The sequence below is a fragment of the Myotis davidii genome, unplaced genomic scaffold, assembly GCF_000327345.1.
Source record: "Myotis davidii unplaced genomic scaffold, ASM32734v1 scaffold333, whole genome shotgun sequence".
NCBI lineage: Eukaryota > Metazoa > Chordata > Mammalia > Chiroptera > Vespertilionidae > Myotis > Myotis davidii.
Window position 1 is genome coordinate 865362 of NW_006285266.1, and position 17652 is coordinate 883013.

General features: G+C 41.4%; 1 protein-coding gene across 1 annotated transcript in view; it reads right to left on the bottom strand.

Moving 5' to 3' along the window:
- Nucleotides 1-17652, bottom strand: part of CDC42BPA (CDC42 binding protein kinase alpha) — a 178442-nt gene that overhangs the window by 120022 nt on the left and 40768 nt on the right. The window contains exon 3 of the mRNA XM_015558957.1: nucleotides 5846-5929. Coding sequence (XP_015414443.1) covers nucleotides 5846-5929 — 84 coding nt within the window. The remainder of the gene's footprint in view (nucleotides 1-5845; nucleotides 5930-17652) is intronic.

Below are 17652 nucleotides of genomic sequence, written 5' to 3' on the forward strand. Positions count from 1 at the left end.
AGGACAGGTATAGAGAGTTAGAAACATCGATCAGCTGCCTCCTACGCACCCCCCACGGGGGATGTGCCCACAACCAAGGCAGATGTCCTTGACCGGAACCAAACTGGGACCCTTCAGTCCACAGAAAGACGCTCTATCCACTGATTGTCCATTTTCTCTAATGAATTGTCTTTTTCTTTTCTTTTCTTTTTTTTACAGAGAGGAAGGGAGAGGCATAGAAAGTTAGAAACATCGATAAGAGAGAAACATCGATCAGCTGCTTCCTGCACACACCCTACTGGGGATGTGCCTGCAACCAAGGTACATGCCCTTGACCGGAATCGAACCTGGGACCTTTGAGTCCGCAGGCCAACGCTATATCCATTGAGCCAAACCGGTTATGGCTTGTCTTTTTCTTATTAAATTTGTAAAAGTTTTGATTTTTTCTGAGAATATTTCCATATGATAAAGTTAAAGTAGAAACTGAAAATCTCCATGAGTCCCCCTTACTTTCATTATCCACTTGTGTCCAGAGGGTACCATGTAAGTTCTGCTGAATATCTTCTCAGAAAACTTCTGTGTATACATAAGGTAATACACACATACCATACACAATTCATGTGGTATCCCATATCCCCTATCTTTTCTTTACAAATGAGATCACAGTACTCTGTAAGCTGTTTGGTTAAGTAACAAACAATATATCTAAACACCTTTCCATTAGAGACCTAATTTTTCTTAATGGTTGTACCATACTCCATACACACTGAAAAATCATCATATAGTACTCTACATATAGGTGCTTCTTACTTATTTAGCACAAGGTAAATTCAACAGCAATGACATACAAAACAATTAACATTACCTATTTTACCCTAATTAGGTATCCTGATTTTTAATAAATATTTACATAAATTTTATTTGATAAAATATAATTTCCAAAGACATGTATAAAATAGTATCACCAGAGAAAATATTAAAAGCAATTAAAGATTAAACCCTTTAATTGGATTATTAAAATCTACATTATGCTTTGGTTCATTTTAGGGAGAAAGTGGAATCGCTTTGGCATGCTCACCACTACGTTCTGGTTTAGAATTTAACTGCTGGGAAGCTGTGTTTGCTGCTAACCCTTCAGAGGTGGGAAAGGCTATGAGGGCCTAGGAGACACCCGTCTCCCGGCTTTCCTTTATTATGACTGCTATCTGGAATTTTCGAGACATTCCAGCTAGAATCTAATAAACATCTGATAGATGACTCCAAACTAAATAAAGCTCCAAAGACTTCTTGTCAACAAAACAAATTAAACTTCAGTAGATTCTATTCTATTCTGTTTCATGAAAAAAAATTTTAAATAAAATATAAAGAAACTATTTATATAGTTTAATAGAAAGCTTTGATATAAAACTTTAAATATATACAAGAACAATAAAATAGCCACCTCCCACCAATGTACCCATCAATCAACTTCAACAATTATGTTATTGCTCAATCTTGTTTCATCTTACTGCCACCCTCCCTCCATGCACATATGTGCACACCCATGTGTACAAATTTTCAAGCAAATCCCAGACATCAGCTGGCTTTATCCATAAACATTCAGGATGAAACTACTCCTATTAGTGCCTCAGACACTGAGTTTTGATGTGAAGTGCAGTCTCTTTTTTTGGTTCGATAAGTCACACTGTCCTCAGTTGTCACAACTGGGGCGAAGGGCGTTAATGCCCTTCCAGTGGCATCCAGTGGGAAGGGGCCAGGATGCTGCCACACATCCTACAAGGCATAGGACAGTCCCACAAGGAATTATTTGGCACCAAATATCACAAGTGCCCTTGCTGAGAAACCCTGTCCTTGATCAATATCAACCAAACCATGATGCATACCATGAGGTTCATAAAGTTGTCCCAAGGATTCAACATGGTTAAAGGCTGTAAAAATCTCTACTTCAATTGCCCTTAAAAAAAAAACTTGAATTAAAAAAAATATATTCCCCTTTAAAAACAGAACATTTAAGTCTCTAAGAATGCAATGACCAGTAGGAGGGGTTACTGGAGATCACATGACTTCTTCAGATCCTGTCACTCAGTTTATATTCAACCAAACATTCTGCTGGGGACAGTGATGGGTTTGGCGGGTTTGCGGTTTGATATTTTTATTGTTTAAACTTTATCCTTAATGGGCTATTGGTTAAAGAGAAAGAGCAATAGGAATACCTATGATAAAACAGAAGTTCATATGGCCCAGATAAAAAGAATAATAATTCTGCAAAACTGTCACATGGTTCTCTTCCCTAGATCCATAGGTACACATTCATAAAGCAACATTCTTATACATTCCTACACAGTACATCCAATTACCTGAATACTTGGAAATCATGTGTTAAAACAAGAAAATCCACTCATGACTATATGTACTTTTGGCTTCTCATTTACATTTCTATCTCCTATAAAATATTAACAGAGAAATTCTTTCAAATAATAACTAAGTTATTCCAATATATGAGGGGAGGAAAGCCAAAACTTTTCATTAAAAAAAAAATAAACAAGTGGAATTTTAAATTGAAAAAATGCAAGAATTCCAATATCAGGTCCTTTTTTAAATGTTTTTATTGAGTTTTTAGAGAGTGAGGAAGGGAGAGGTATAGAGTAGAAACATCAAGAGAGAGAAACACTGATAGGCTGCCTCCTACACACACCCCCAATGGGGATCAAGCCGCAACCCGGGCCTGTGCCCTGACTACAAATCGAATTGATGACCTCCTGGTTCTTGGGTCGGTGCACATCCACTGAGCCACACCAGCCAGGCATCCAATGTCAGGTCTTATACAGCAAGACATCAATTTACTTTTAAATCTCCAATGTATATTTGATGGCTGAACCAAACATGAGCTGTCACTTTTTAACTTATTTGTCAGAAAAAATGTTTTAAGGAAGAGAAATCATTTGATAACATCTAAAACTGGCAAATGAGGCAAACAACAAACACATTTTCAAAGACAATTTAGCAATAGCTACTAAAGATTAATGTGTACCTGTCCCCCAAACCCAAGAGGTTTCATTACTGAGGAGTTAACCCAGGGAGTGGATAAATTCTAGGGTCAGCACAACGTGAAAATACTATAGCGTAAAATTATTTTTAAATCACTTCCACCCCGGGATACACCAACTGGAGCACCCCAGGACAGTCACCGGCACATCTCTGATTAGCATCATTCACAGTCCCCCTGACTTTCATTTCACATGCATATGCTCTGACACTGCACAATGCACCCGACGTCATAGAGCAGTGGTTGTCGACCTGTGGGTCGCGACCCCTTTGGGGGTCCAACGGCCCTTTCACAGGGTCGCCTAAGACCATTGGAAAACACATATATAATTACATATTGTTTTTGGGATTAATCACTATGCTTTCATTATGTTCAATTTGTAACAATGAAATTGGGGGTCACACAACATGAGGAACTGTATTAAAGGGTCGTGGCATTGGGAAGGTTGAGAACCACGTCATAGAGGAAGTGCTGTTCCACAGGAACCCCAGGTCCCTAGTTGGTCCACCTTCTCTCTGCCTTTCAGAGCCTGGTCATGTTTGTTTTATAATTAACGTGCAGAGTCTTCGGCTACTTAATGGAAAGGACAAGGAGAAGAATTTCTATTCCCTCTTGCCTCAAACACAGGATATATTAGTGCGTTCTAATTCAAGAAAATAATATTTAACTTTCAACTACCCCTTGTTTTATCTACAACTTTGCCACTTCTTCCCATCAGCAATGAAAGCTGACAGTTATCCTGCCTTTTCACCATTCTTCCCCAGCACATCCAACTTCATCAGCATAAGCGCAGCCCTGGCCGGCGGGGCTCAGCTGGTTGGAGTGCGGTCCTGTACATGGAAAGGTTTCAGGTTCGATCCCCGGTCGGGGCGGGTAGAAGGCAGCCAATGGACGTTTCTCTCTCTTTTTCTTTCTCTCTCTCTCTCCCTCTCCCCCCATCTTCCACCCTCCATCCCTCCTTCTCTTTTCTCTCTAAAAAATCATTAAGCATATTAAGCATATCCTCGGACAAGGATTAAAAAATAAAGTACAAACTATAACTCAATTTTTTAGAAGTTCTAACTCTGAAACACTAAATTGACTACAATGATTTCTGTGAAATGATTACAACATAATTATTTACTACTTCTTAATAATGAGACTGTTGCTCACTTGCTGGCTATGCTGCCAGCTCCTGCAGGGTGCGCCTCACCTGCAGAAAGCCTACGAGGCCACGTCCTGCGGGAGGCAGCCTGTACCCAAGGGCTGATGGAGGCAGGTGCATAAAGGATGGTCATCTGGCCCAATGCAGGGCAACTCCGAAGGGCCATTTCTGCTCCCAGTTCTGCTGTATCAAAGCCTCCTGTTGTAACAACAAAGCTACTAGTATGATGGGACAGCCTGCCTGCTCCCTGGTCAATCATGTTTCACCTAATTTCCCTTCTACAGGTGTTGGTTTCAAAAGAAGTCCCCAATAAATATACGACACATTAAACTCAATCTCAGTGTTACTAACGGAAAATCAAGTAATGACAATACAGCAATGCAGTCTTAGGGAAGCCCAAAAGAAAAGACTGAAGTTATTAAATATATTGGGCACTGGCACATATGCCAGAGTGCCATGATCGTCCCCTGATACGTTTTAAACAAGATATGATTGCATAGTAATTACCTGTGGGAGGTAGAGAGGGGCTAGACCTGGGTAGGGTGAACTCACAGAGGACGTTACCTTTATCTGTTATTTGCTACTATTTGTTCAGAAAGAATGTATTTGTATTTCACTTGTGCAGTTTTTTGAAGTAGATGCACAGGACAAAAAACTGAAAGCAGAAACTTGCCAAAAACTGTACTGATTAATTCTAGGTGATGAGATGCTAGTGATTAGTTTCTTGTTTGTGTTTGTCATAGTTTTCAAATTTTCCAAAAGAAATCATGAAGTATTTACTTTCACTACCACCAACTCTAACATCAACGGAATGCTTTTTTGCTTTTTCCTGTCTGTTCTTTTTCAGATTGCTCCACGTACTGGTAGATAAAGAAAGACTTCTGAGGGCTAATTTCTCATTATCCTCTTATAAAGTCTACTAACCAGTAGGGCTACAACTCTGCATGCTCGGTGTAGGACCCTTCTACAAGTGAAATACCGAGATGCTCCCATACCAGTAACTGCTTCCCTGAGACCTGAGTGCCCTGCCCCACCCAGAACCGACCCCAAATCCATATGTGATGCCAGTTCTGACCATCCACACCAACTATTGGACAGTTGAACATCACTCTCATCCATCTTCCCCTGAAATCTTGCACCAACATAAGAACACGGACAATTCTTGTAAGAGCAGATTTTACGACCATTTTTTAATAATATAAAAGAAAATGAATTCAACTGCATGACCAGCAATAAACAGAATTCTTAGAGGGCATGTTCAAGCTTCTGCTGACTATTGCTTGGGGCAGAATACAAATAAATGCAGAATGGAAGAAACAAGATACGACAAACTTCCAGCCAATCATTACTGAATTTCCTATAAAAGGAACTATCCACATTATTTCTTCCTACACAGAAATTCTTTTGCACATCTTTGAACATAAATGTGCAAGCACTGCATCAAGGGTTCCCACTTGGTTTTTAGACAATATTAAATTAGCACAAATTATAACTTTTATCATACCTATCTCACAATTGTGAATTATTGAATTTGTCTCTTATGGCCTTAAAATATGTCATCATAGATAAAATGTTACTTAGTGATATTTAAGGATCTACTGACTCTCTATAATTTTATATCTCCTCTTAAATATTTCTAAGATTTTATTTAAATATTCCAATAATTAGAACCTTACCTCTGCTCTTTTCAGCATTTCCCATTTATTCAGTATTTTCATGGCAAATACCTTATCTGCATTTTTTAGTTTCACTACAGCAACCTAGAAAAAGGAAATACAACTTTTAAAATACAACAAATAATACTTTTTTAGTCATCCATTTTCCTTTTTCCTCTCTGTAAAAAAAAAAAAAATACCAAAATTATCAATGATTCCCATGCAGTTCAAATTCTAAGATCCTAAATCAAATAACATTGTCAGTTGAAAAGTTACATTAATGAAAAGTGACAAACAAGTAACTGTATTGTGAACACTGTATCAGTTGGTGATTTTACATTATATCCTCCTTTTCGAGTTTTCTGTCTTGGAATTTAAACTCAACTGTACTATCACTAAGAAAATGACCAAAATGTAGAAGATGAAATACTAGAGCTTATTAAATATTATATGCCAAATTCCAACACAATTCTCAAATGCCTACTGTCAAAACAAATCTATTTTGTGGGGATCAAGCAACATAAAATAAACTGCAAATGACATTAATTTTCACACCACATATTTTTATACTCTATTCCACAACCCTCAACTCACTCCCTCACTCCCTCACACACACACACACACACACACACACACACACACACACACTCACACCAACACATACCCCAAAGACCAATTAAGCCTAACAGCTCTACAAACTGTAGACCCTGCACATTCCTTTCCAACAAAGAATGGAACAGCTATTTCACTATTCTGTATTTTAGTTATGATAAAAAAAAAAAAACAACTGTCAAATTGGCGCTCTACCTCCCGGGAGCATGCCCATGCCTTCCCCTTTCCCTCCTGCTCCCCCTCCCTGCCCACGCATGTTAGCATTAGCTTCCTCACTCCCAAGCAACAAGGGCCCTTCCTTTACCTCTGTACCTTGCTTTCTAAGCCTGTTTCTTCTAGGAATTACTTTTTCTACCTCTGTAATCTACCCAATAAATGTTCTCTTACAAAAAACACACACAAAACGACAAAAACTGTCAAATACAAATAAGTAAGCCCACATTTTCACCCTCAACAAACTGGTCACGTTTCTGTTGCTCCTCCTCTGCTTCATCCGACTAGATTCCAGAGCCCTTCCAGGGGAGGTAAGGGCTGAGAATGACCAAGAAGGGGCAAAGGCTGTTTCCAGTGACTGGGGGCTGAGGGAAGACACATGGGACCTAACATGCAGGAGGAGAGAACAAATGTTACACCGTGTGTCTTCAGAGGGATATTTCCAAGGATAGAGAATAGGTTTAAACTCAGGTGCCAAACTTATTAGCAAATGTACACATCAGTGGCATTTAATACATTTATATCTGTATCAGATGGCAATAAAAGTAACATGACCATATAATAAAATCAGTGTATAATATATGATATACACTAGAACACTTCCTGGTAATTGTCATAAATGGTTATAATACTGTGATTATAGCTTTTCATCAATTAAAATGATGGGAAGAAAGAGGAAATATCGCAATTTCAAATAAAATAACTTCAGTATTTAGTCATATCTGGTCATAGGTACAGAAATAAGGGTTTTAGTTAAATTAGTCTCCTAGTGCAGTGGTCAGCAAACGGTAGCTCGCGAGCCACATGCGGCTCTTTGGCCCCTTGACTGTGGCTTTCCCACAAAATACCACATGCGGGCACGCACATACTGTGAGATTGAAACTTTGTGGCCCATGCGCAGAAGTCGGTATTTTGTGGAAGAGCCACACTCAAGGGGCCAAAAAGCCGCGTGTGGCTCGCGAGCCAGTTTGCTGACCACAGTCCTAGTGGGTTCATGCTTTTTTAAATGGGGCTGTACAAGACATAGAAGCAACCTAAATGTCCATCAGTGGATGAATGGGTAAAGAAAATGTAGCACACATATATACAAGAAAGACTATTCAGCCATAAAAGGGGCAGGAAATCGTGCTTTTGTGACAACGTGGATGAACCTAAAGAATACCGTGCTAACTGAAATAAGCCAGACACAGAAATACAAATACTGTAAGATCTCACTTACATGTGGAATCTAAAAAAGTTGAACTCTTAGAAAGAGACAGAATAGTGGCTCCCGGGGGCTGGGTGTTGGGGCAATGAGGAAACGAATGTTGGCGGGGATCGGGCCGAAACCGGCCCAGGGCATGGACTTGTGCACTGGTGGGGTCCCTTGGCCTGGCCTGTGGGGATCAGGCCGAATCCATGCACCGGGCCTCCAACATCCCCTGAGGAGTCCCAGATTGTGAGAGGGCACAGGTCAGGCCGAGAGACCCTCCCGGTGCACAAATCCAGGCACTGGGCCTCTAGTTGTTATTATATACTTAAAAGTTCTAAGGGAGAAAATCTTAAATGCTCTCACCACACACACACACACACACAAGGTAATTATGTAGGGATGGAAGTGTTAACTTTGTTACACACACACACACACACACACACACACACACACACACACACGGTAATTATGTAGGGGATGGAAGTGTTAACTTTGTTACCGATACCATTTCACAGTATATACGAGTATCAAATCATCATTTTGTACACCTTAATATTGCACAATGTTACATGTCAATTATTTCTCAATAACAATGGAAAAAAATAAAGGGGGTCGGAATACAGAGCAAGGAAAACTTGAGAAACACGGTTTCACCAAGGTCTCTGAGAGGCTGAAACACAGGTTTGGCTATTCTGGAGAGGCAATGTGGCTCAGCAGGGGGCGCAAATGGTCAGAAGGACGGAGCCCTGGGCTAGACCAGCCTATGCTTCGCCAGGGAAGAGACCCAGGTGCCTATCACTTGTTGTGACTTAGGGAATCCTGACATCAGGTTGTGAGGAAAGTACGCCCAGCACTACATGACTCACCAATTCCCGATGCCTATGAGTATGTACGTATCAGATGGTAACTACTGCTAGGAGGAGCTGTCTTCACCGACACACGAATGTGTTTTAAGTGCCAGGTATCCTCTAAGAGCTTTACGTGGGTCCGCCATCCCTTACCTGCTATACTAAAAGTCAAAAGGTTTCCACAATCCATTTGGCAGCACGCACTGCCACTGGGCTACTATAGTACTTGTTTTCTGACTTTTATCTCACTGAATAGATAAACATGCGTCAGAAACACGGATGCATGTCCTTACGAGGTGCTGCCCAAGCCTCACAGGAGTATTACATAAAACAGAGCATCTACCGCCCTGGCCGGCTTGGCTCAGTGGATAGAGCGACAGCCTGCAGACTGAAGGGCCCCGAGTTCAATTCCAGCCAGGGGCACATGCCTGGGTTGCAGGCTTGATCCCCAGTGGGGGGCGTGCAGGAGGCAGCCAATCAATGATTCTCTCTCATCATTGATGTTTCTCTCTCTCCTTCTCCCTTCCTCTCTGAAAACAATAAATAAAATATTAAAACAACAACAACAAACCCAGAGCATAGGAACTAAATTATCTTTCTAAAATCCAGAGTATTGGAACCAAAACCCCCTCTGGATTATGGAGGCGTGCATAGAACAACCCAGCATTTATGAACACTCAGACACTGAGCCAGCACTTATCGTGGCTGCCGGGCAGTGGTGATCGCACCGACTCTGCAGTCAGACCACCTGGGTTTGTATCCTGGCTCTGCTATGAGCTATATAACTCTGGGCAAATAACATTTCAGAACTTCAGTGTCCTCAACAATGCAACAGAGTTAACAATAGTACTAACCTACACAGTTGTGATAAAGAGTGAATAATACAAGTATAAAGTGCTCACACAGGGCCTGGCATTCAGTAAGTGTTCAGTAAGTATTAGCTATTAGTATGTGTCAGGCCCTGCACTAAGGCATTTTGCCCAATCTCTTAACTGTAGCTTGCTCTACCACTAACAGGTGGCAGACATTATACATCTCCATTACTTCAATTTCTCCACTATGAAATAAGAAACTTTGATCTCTTCAACTTCTAACTTTCCATAATTTTATAGCCATGACACATCCACACACATAGAAATATAGCAAGAAATATTCTCAATTGCAAATATATACAAATAAAATTTAAGCTACAATATTTACTAGAGGATGGTTGAAATAGTAAAATGGAAATAATTAAAATATCCTGAAAGATGAAACTGACTAAATATATCACAAAATTATAGAAAAGTATACACATTCTTGAAAATACTGTTAAAATACTATTTAATAGGGAAACGTTCAAATATCTGCTTAAAATAAGTTTAATCAAGTTTGTACACTAGATTTTTTATATACACCAATAAAGTTCTATGCCATATGTATGTATAGGTATTTCCAGGTGACAGGATTTCTATTCACATTTCCACATTTTCTGTATGGAACAGGCAAAATTTGAAACATGGAGTGGACTGGTGTGGAATACCACACCTCGTCTTGGCATGAAATCAGCACCAACTAGAGAGGTATTGTGGTGTGGCTAATAAGGGCCAAGTGAGGCCCATTCTAGACATCCATGAGGCAATCAGGGCTGCCAGGCTGCTGTAAGGATGAAAAACACTCTCAATGCTATCTTGTACCAGTTTCATGAGCTGCCTATAAACTTTACTCCAAAGAGATGTGGTGTGATGAAATAAAAATGTCAGTTCAGGAAATATTCTTGAATTATCAAATTGATGACATGATCACACAAGAATACGAAGCTGATAAAATAACAAAATAAAAATTGATCTTGCTTTTCTCCTTTAAACCTACAGGTCATTTTTATATTCATTTCAGTAGAAGAAGAGTTTAAAAAAAAAGAATTTTCCTCGAACTGTAGCTTCAGGTTCTAGACTTTAAAAACCATTGCTAACTGAGAGATGCGGGCAGTATGTGAAAATGTCCCTTCTTATTTACTTTGACTAAAATGAAAAACACATTTAGTATGGACTGCAAGATTATACATTTAACAAAAAACAAAGATATCTTTTTGAAACAAATATAAACATGTCTTTAAAGACTTCATATTAAGAGCACTATAATGTTAGAAAAATTGAAAAAACAAACAGTAGCTGACAAGTAAAGGAATGCATTTTTAAACAAAACTTAAGTATCATCACATAGCTACAATATATAATTTAGGAATGCTTACACTATATTACATAGAATTTTAACATCCAAGAAATAGTTGCCATGCAGTTCTGCAATTCTAGTCTAGGTTTAATACACCCAGAATTCACCATCCCTCCTCTGTCCCTCCAACTCCAAGCCACCATGACCTGTTGCCTGGTTGTCCTGCCTGGCCTCTCCTCTGCCTAACGCCCACAACCTATGCTCAATGTGGCAGCAGTGATCCTGGTACACAGCTCGGATCACAACATTCCTCTGCTCCAAACTCCAGCGGCTGCCGATCTCTCTCCAAGTCAAAGTCAAAGTCCTTACTAAAACTTATCTTCTGGCCTCCAGCCTCTCAGATCTCACACCACTCTCCTTCCAGCTCACTCTGCTCCGGACATACTGGCCACCTGGCTCACTCCCTCAGGGCCTTCCCACTTATCGCCATTCCCTAGGCCTCAAATAGTCCTCCCCCATTGAAGCAGCGCAGCTTGCTCTCTCACTCCCTCACTTTCACACTTTCTATCTCATTTCTTTGCTTGCTTTCCCCCTTAGCTCCTTCTTATTATTTAACAAACCATATATTCTACTTATGTATTTTGCTTACTGTTAGCCTCACTCACTAGAATATAAGTTCTATGAGGACATAAATAATTTATTCTCATTTGCTCCCTAGTATATGCCCAGTACTTGAGAAGCAATAGGTACTCAATAAATAAATGAATGATGAATGATGTATAATTTATCTGGGTGTCAATCAATAGGCATTCAACAAATATTTGTTGAATAAATGATGGATGACTTGTAATCCATACAGACAGATCTACACAGAAAGTTGGATGGCATCACTCTCAGCTTCAAGTATAGTACGAAGATGATACTGAAACTCCAAAAAGTTCTTTGATAAAAGAGATACAAGGGTGTTTTTTAAGATTAGGTGTATAACATTATCCCAGCTCATGTTGCTCTTTAAACAATACATCGGCTTTTAAAGTCTTGACTTTACATTTAGCCTGTATTGTCTCTCGTCTATTTGTGACTGCTCACTATGTACTGCTTCGTGGCTTTGTCTCCTTTTATCTCCCCTGTATAATTTTTACCATCATTTATTTAATGATAATAACCAATAGCTCCCATTTATAGAAATCTTACTCTGCGCCTGGCACTGGACTAAGCACATTCGCATGGCCGTATTTAATTCTAACGCCACTCTGAAGTAGTTCTGCAGTCCTCACCAGCGCATTACAGACCCAGTGTTCTTTACGCTAAGGACAGAACAGTTCTCTGGGTCCTAAAGAGCGCTCCCATTCATCATGCCTATAATCTTGGTATCTAATGACATGTTAATGGTAATCGCTGTTAATATGCATGCAAATCACTATTTATTTTTATAAACTGCTCTGTGATCAGTTTGTGTTCAAAATACCTAAAGTCCCTTTAACAAGCAAAGTAAAAGCACTACAAGGAATTTACTAAACAGCTAAAGGTAGCCTCTCTCTGGAGACACAATTTACATATACAATAGGTATAGTCAAACACTTCAGAATTTGTATGGCCTGGTTGGTGTGGCTCAGTGGTTGAGCATCTACCTAGGAACCAAGAGATCATGGTTCAATTCCCGGTGAGGGCATGTGCCTGGACTGCAGGCCCGATCCCCAGTAGGGGGCATGCAGGAATCAGCTGATTGATGATGTTTCTCTCTCATTGATGCTTCTATTTTTTTATCCCTCTCCCTTCCTCTCTCTCAAAAAAAACCCCAAAAAACATATTAAAAAAAAAAAGAATTGGTACAGCATGGGCATCGACCAATCAGAACAGACACTGGCTATAAAAATCCAGTACGCCCACACCAGTGTGCCCCATGGACTAAAGACTAGCCCCACATATGCAGAGGCTATCAAAAGTGAATCATGCACTATTAACGTCAAACTTCTTTTACTCTCCCTTGATCCCAGGAGACCCAAGGTACAAGAGTTTTGAAGGAAGGATGAGTAGCTAAAACTAACTCTCCTTTCAGACCCTGGGACTAGGTGATGCAGACACAGAGGGCCTAGTTATAGTGATCAGAGGAAGCAAGCTAATGAAAAGCTTTTGACACCTGAAGCAGGGGTAGCAGGCCAAAGCAGCAAGCTTTCACAACAAGCTCTGAAGCCCAGAAGCCTTGGAGCTGCCGGAGCAAGGCTGGAGCAGGCAGAAGCGGTGAGCCACCAGGAAACTGTGGACAGGCAACACCCAGGGCGTAAGTTAAAGGGTTTCCTGAAAGCAAAAAGGAAAACCCAGCGTTAAGTTAAGCAGTAACTGACAACTGAGTCGTAGAGAGAAGGTTCTTAATGCGTAGAGTTGTTGATTTTCAATTATTTCTTGCTCCTTTGTTGTTTCCCGTGAATTATGCATGTCTTGTAGGAATTACATAAATTATGCTTTTATTTTCATAGTTTTAGTTTTTTAAGAAAAAGCATAATTGATGGAAACGCTGCTCTAATCAGATATCCGCACCGAGGTAGGCCCATCCACTGGTCTATGCAGCTATTTACAAAATCCTGGTATAGACAGAACAACTTGCAGGAAATAATGATCTCTTTAGGGTTGTCTCTACATTTCGAAGTCTATTAGTTGATAAATACTACAGGGTATATAAGAACACCAGAGATATTTTAATCAGGAATGAAGAGCTAAGCAGCAACAGCTCATAATACAACCAATAGTACTTTTCTATACAAAAATTCACTCTGTCTTAGTATAACAGAGTAAATTATCTGCAATCTGTTTTACATACTTTAATCAATATAAATAATCGAGCAAAAAAATACAAAAGAAAAAGAAAAAAGACACCTTCTCACATTGAATCTCAAATATTATCAGTCATGCTTTACTCTGAGCTGAATCTAGAGGTTTAAATTGCAGTGGCCTTATTCCTAGTCAAGAGATGTCCAGACTGCTGTTTCCTGCAGCCCACTCCTCAGCCCTGCACCCCAGTTTTCAGTATTTCTTGGCATGAGGACTGTTGAGCAAATACCATTGTCCTGAACTATCTGCCTCACAATCCCAGTGAGTAACTACAAGTAATTCTCCAGAGACTATTCTTTTTCTAGTCCCTTTTTAATAGGGGAAAAATAAAAAAAACTATTCTTTAAGTATTTTAATTATTGCTTCCTTTTGTCCATAGTTCAATCTCAACCGAGCCCTAAAATCTGCCTGCAGTCCCACCATTAATTCTCTGTCCTTTCCCAATCTTCTAAACACCGTGTCACACTGCACCACCACCTGGCTCACCCCTCCTGGCCACCCCTTACATGCAATGACCTGGTCACCTACTTCCTTAAAAACACACCCTGCACCTTCCCTCGTGCCGTCTTTAAATGTTTCTGCATTTCCACTTATCCTTACTTCTTTTCCTTTAGAACCCAACGAAGAAATATCCCCACCACTTTTCAAGGCTAAAAGAATCATTTGAGATCTGGACCCTAGACCTTCCCTTTCCTTTCCTTCTTGCCATTGTCCCATTAAGATTTGTTTCTCGACTTCAAACTCTTCTAGCTCCTGAATATCAACTGACAAGCTTTTCCAAGACCATTTCCCAGCCAAAAATAAAACAAAAACTTTATTGCTACCCTACCTTCCCCTAAAGAAACGGACATCACACCCCTTTTCTGTAAGGCATCATTTCTCCAAAAAGCACATTTTGAAACAGTTCATGCTTGCTTTCCACTCGGTCAACATTTATTTGCTTCCAATCTCTTTCAATCACCTACTCAATCTAGTTTCATTTCCCTCTACTGGACTGAAATTATTCTCTCAAAGATCAATAATGACTTTCCAATTTCCAAATAAACCACTGTTCTCAAGTCTCACCTGCTTCAACCTCTCTTCATTATTGGACATTACTGACAATCAATATATTCCCCCTTTCTTTTTTCTGTTCCCCAAGGACCCGCTACGCCACCTTTTGAATATCCTCTCCTTCCTGACTTGTATTAACTATTCCAAATGCCCCAATTTACACGCCCTTTATAATAAAAGCCTAATATGCTAAGTGTCCGGTTGTCTGGTCGGCTGTTCAACCAATCAAAGTATAATATACTAATGATATGCTAAGGCCACTCAACGGCTCACTATGATGTGCACTGACCACCGGGGGCAGACAGCTCACCAGTTGCTATGACACGCACTGTTCACCAGGGGGGCAGACGCTCTGACCAGTAGGTTAGCTTGCTGCTGGGGTCCGGTCGATCGGGACTGAGCGAGACAGGCCGACATGCTCTGGAGCCCTCCCACAGTCCCTCCCTGGCTGGCCAACCTCCCGCGTCCCTCCCTGGCCCTGATCATGCACAGGTGGGGTCCCTCAGCCTGACCTGTGCCCTCCTGCAATCCAGGACTTCTTGGGAGGTGTCGGAGAGCCGGTTTCAGCCCGATTCTGCAGGCCATGCCGAGGGACCCAATGGTGCATGAATTCGTGCACCGGGCCTTGTGAAAGGTTAAAGTCGGTGGTGCGTGGGCAGGCTAAATAGCCATCGCAGACAGTGAACAAATAAAATTTGAATTTATTTAGGAAAAAGGGGCCAGGGGATGGGAATATCCAAAGGGAAGTGCTACACAGCACTGAGCCAAAGGGTATTGGGCCCACGATTGCAGCAAAAATGCACGTAGGACCGTGAAACAAGGACGGGCATAGAAGAAGCAACAGGAGAGCCTAGGCTGGCCTCCTGACTCACTGAGAAGTCAGAGAGGGGGACCTGGAGGCAGACTCAGGGCGTGAGCCCGGGACGAGCTGCTTCTGCCCACAGCTCCCCTGGTTGCAAGTCTCATGGGGTCCGTTAGAGGTTGGGAGATACAGACCTGTGGGGGCAGGAGAGCGGAAGGGAATGTCAGGGGCGTGCTCCTTGGAGGGAGAGCACGCTGGGTCCTTTGTCCTGAGCTTATTTCTCTCTCTCTCTCTCACAGGTGGAAACCTTAGGGGAGTGACTCAATAGAATATGCATCAGCTTTCCAGGTGCGCTCTTTTAGGGTGGGGGTCTCCACTGATGGGTCAGTGCCAGAGCGGGGGTCATGAGTCAATGTCCTGAGGCAGCCATAGTGTCACCTGTCTGGTTTTGCTGCTTTTCTGAGCCTGGAGCTGAAATACAACTGAGGCCTAGATGTTATCTTTAGGGAGGAAAAGGTCAGGGGTCTAAACCTCCTTGCCAGCGATATGAAAGATCAGGGTCCAAACCGCATGACTGGTGATGTGCTAGGGGAGCAGAGGTTACCCTGGGGGCAAGGTTCTTGTTTTCCCCATTCTGCCACTTGCTAGGCATCCAGAGCTTTCCGCCCTGATGAGTTTCTATGCCTGGCCCATCGTCCTTGCTCTGCTCTTGTCTGTCTAACACTAACGACTCCTACATCTATCTCCTAGTATCTAGACCAGTGATGGCGAACCTTTTGAGCTCGGCGTGTCAGCATTTTGAAAAACCCTAACTTAACTCTGGTGCTATGTCACATATAGAAATTTTTTGATGTCTGCAACCATAGTAAAACAAAGACTTATATTTTTGATATTTATTTTATATATTTAAATACCATTTAACAAAAAATCGCAGAAAAAAATCAAACAAAAAAATGAGTTCACGTGTCACCTCTGACACGTGTGTCATAGGTTCGCCATCACTGATCTAGACCCATATATCGAAATGCCTACTAGTCATCTCTAGAATATTCAGAACATATCTCAAACAAGTCAAAAACCTGTATACGAAACTCACCTTCTACGCTGCATACCTCAATCACTTATGGCTACTACAACTTTAACTCATCACTGACATCCCAAATGACTTCTTTCCAAACTCTCCTTCCCACCCCCCTTCTTTCTCACTACCACTGACCTAGTTCAAGCTGTCACTATTTCATCTGCAAAAATGATAATAAGGTCATTTTTTTGCCACCTTGCAATAAGGCAGATGCTATGCTAACTACTGAGAATAAAAGGTAAATATAAGAGTCCTTGCACATCAAAAATCTCTCAGTCCAGTATGGGAAACATACCTAACATAATCACAGTACATCCTGAAAAGAACAGGTAAACACAAGGTCCTATAAAAAGCAGAGGAGAGATCCCTGACCCAAAAGGCAGAGTGGGGATGGGAGATGTACAATATGTGAATATGTGTTAAAGTTCTTTGGGAGCGGTGCCTGACACCCGAATGAACCCCAGAAAAGAGAGACCACGTGGGTCTGGTTGGGGAGTGGGGATACCTGGGGAAGTGGGGCAGCCTGAGCCAGGCACAGAAGAAGCATCCGTGGGAGGGAGGGGTAACGTGTCCAGGGACAGTAAGTAGTTTTCCTCCCTAAGACAGCTTTTCCTCCCAGCGCAGACAAGGAATGAGGCGGGAGATCCAGAGTGGAGGAGCTTGCCCGCTGTTAACCAACCAGACCTTAAACTGAAGGTGACAGCCATTCTTCATAGTGGGCTTGAGCTAGGGCAGGTCTCTGGGGAACGATTCTGAAGCAGGGAGTGAAGCGAGAAGGCTGCAGTAGGAGCTGAGGTTTAAGAGACTGAGGATCTAATGAGGGGAGAGAGGATGACGTTCAAGGGAGACGTAGGATGTTTAGGACATAAAAGTTGATTGATTTAATGTGAAGGCCTGAAAGTGAGAAATCCAGGTCTCCCTGCCTCTGGTCTCTTCTCCGTCTACTCCTTCCTCTGCACTACCCCTGTGCCGCTGTCCCCTCTCCCCCCTGCCCCCAGCGTCACCTCTCTAAAAGAATTCGGACTGTATCACTATTCTGCTTATTCA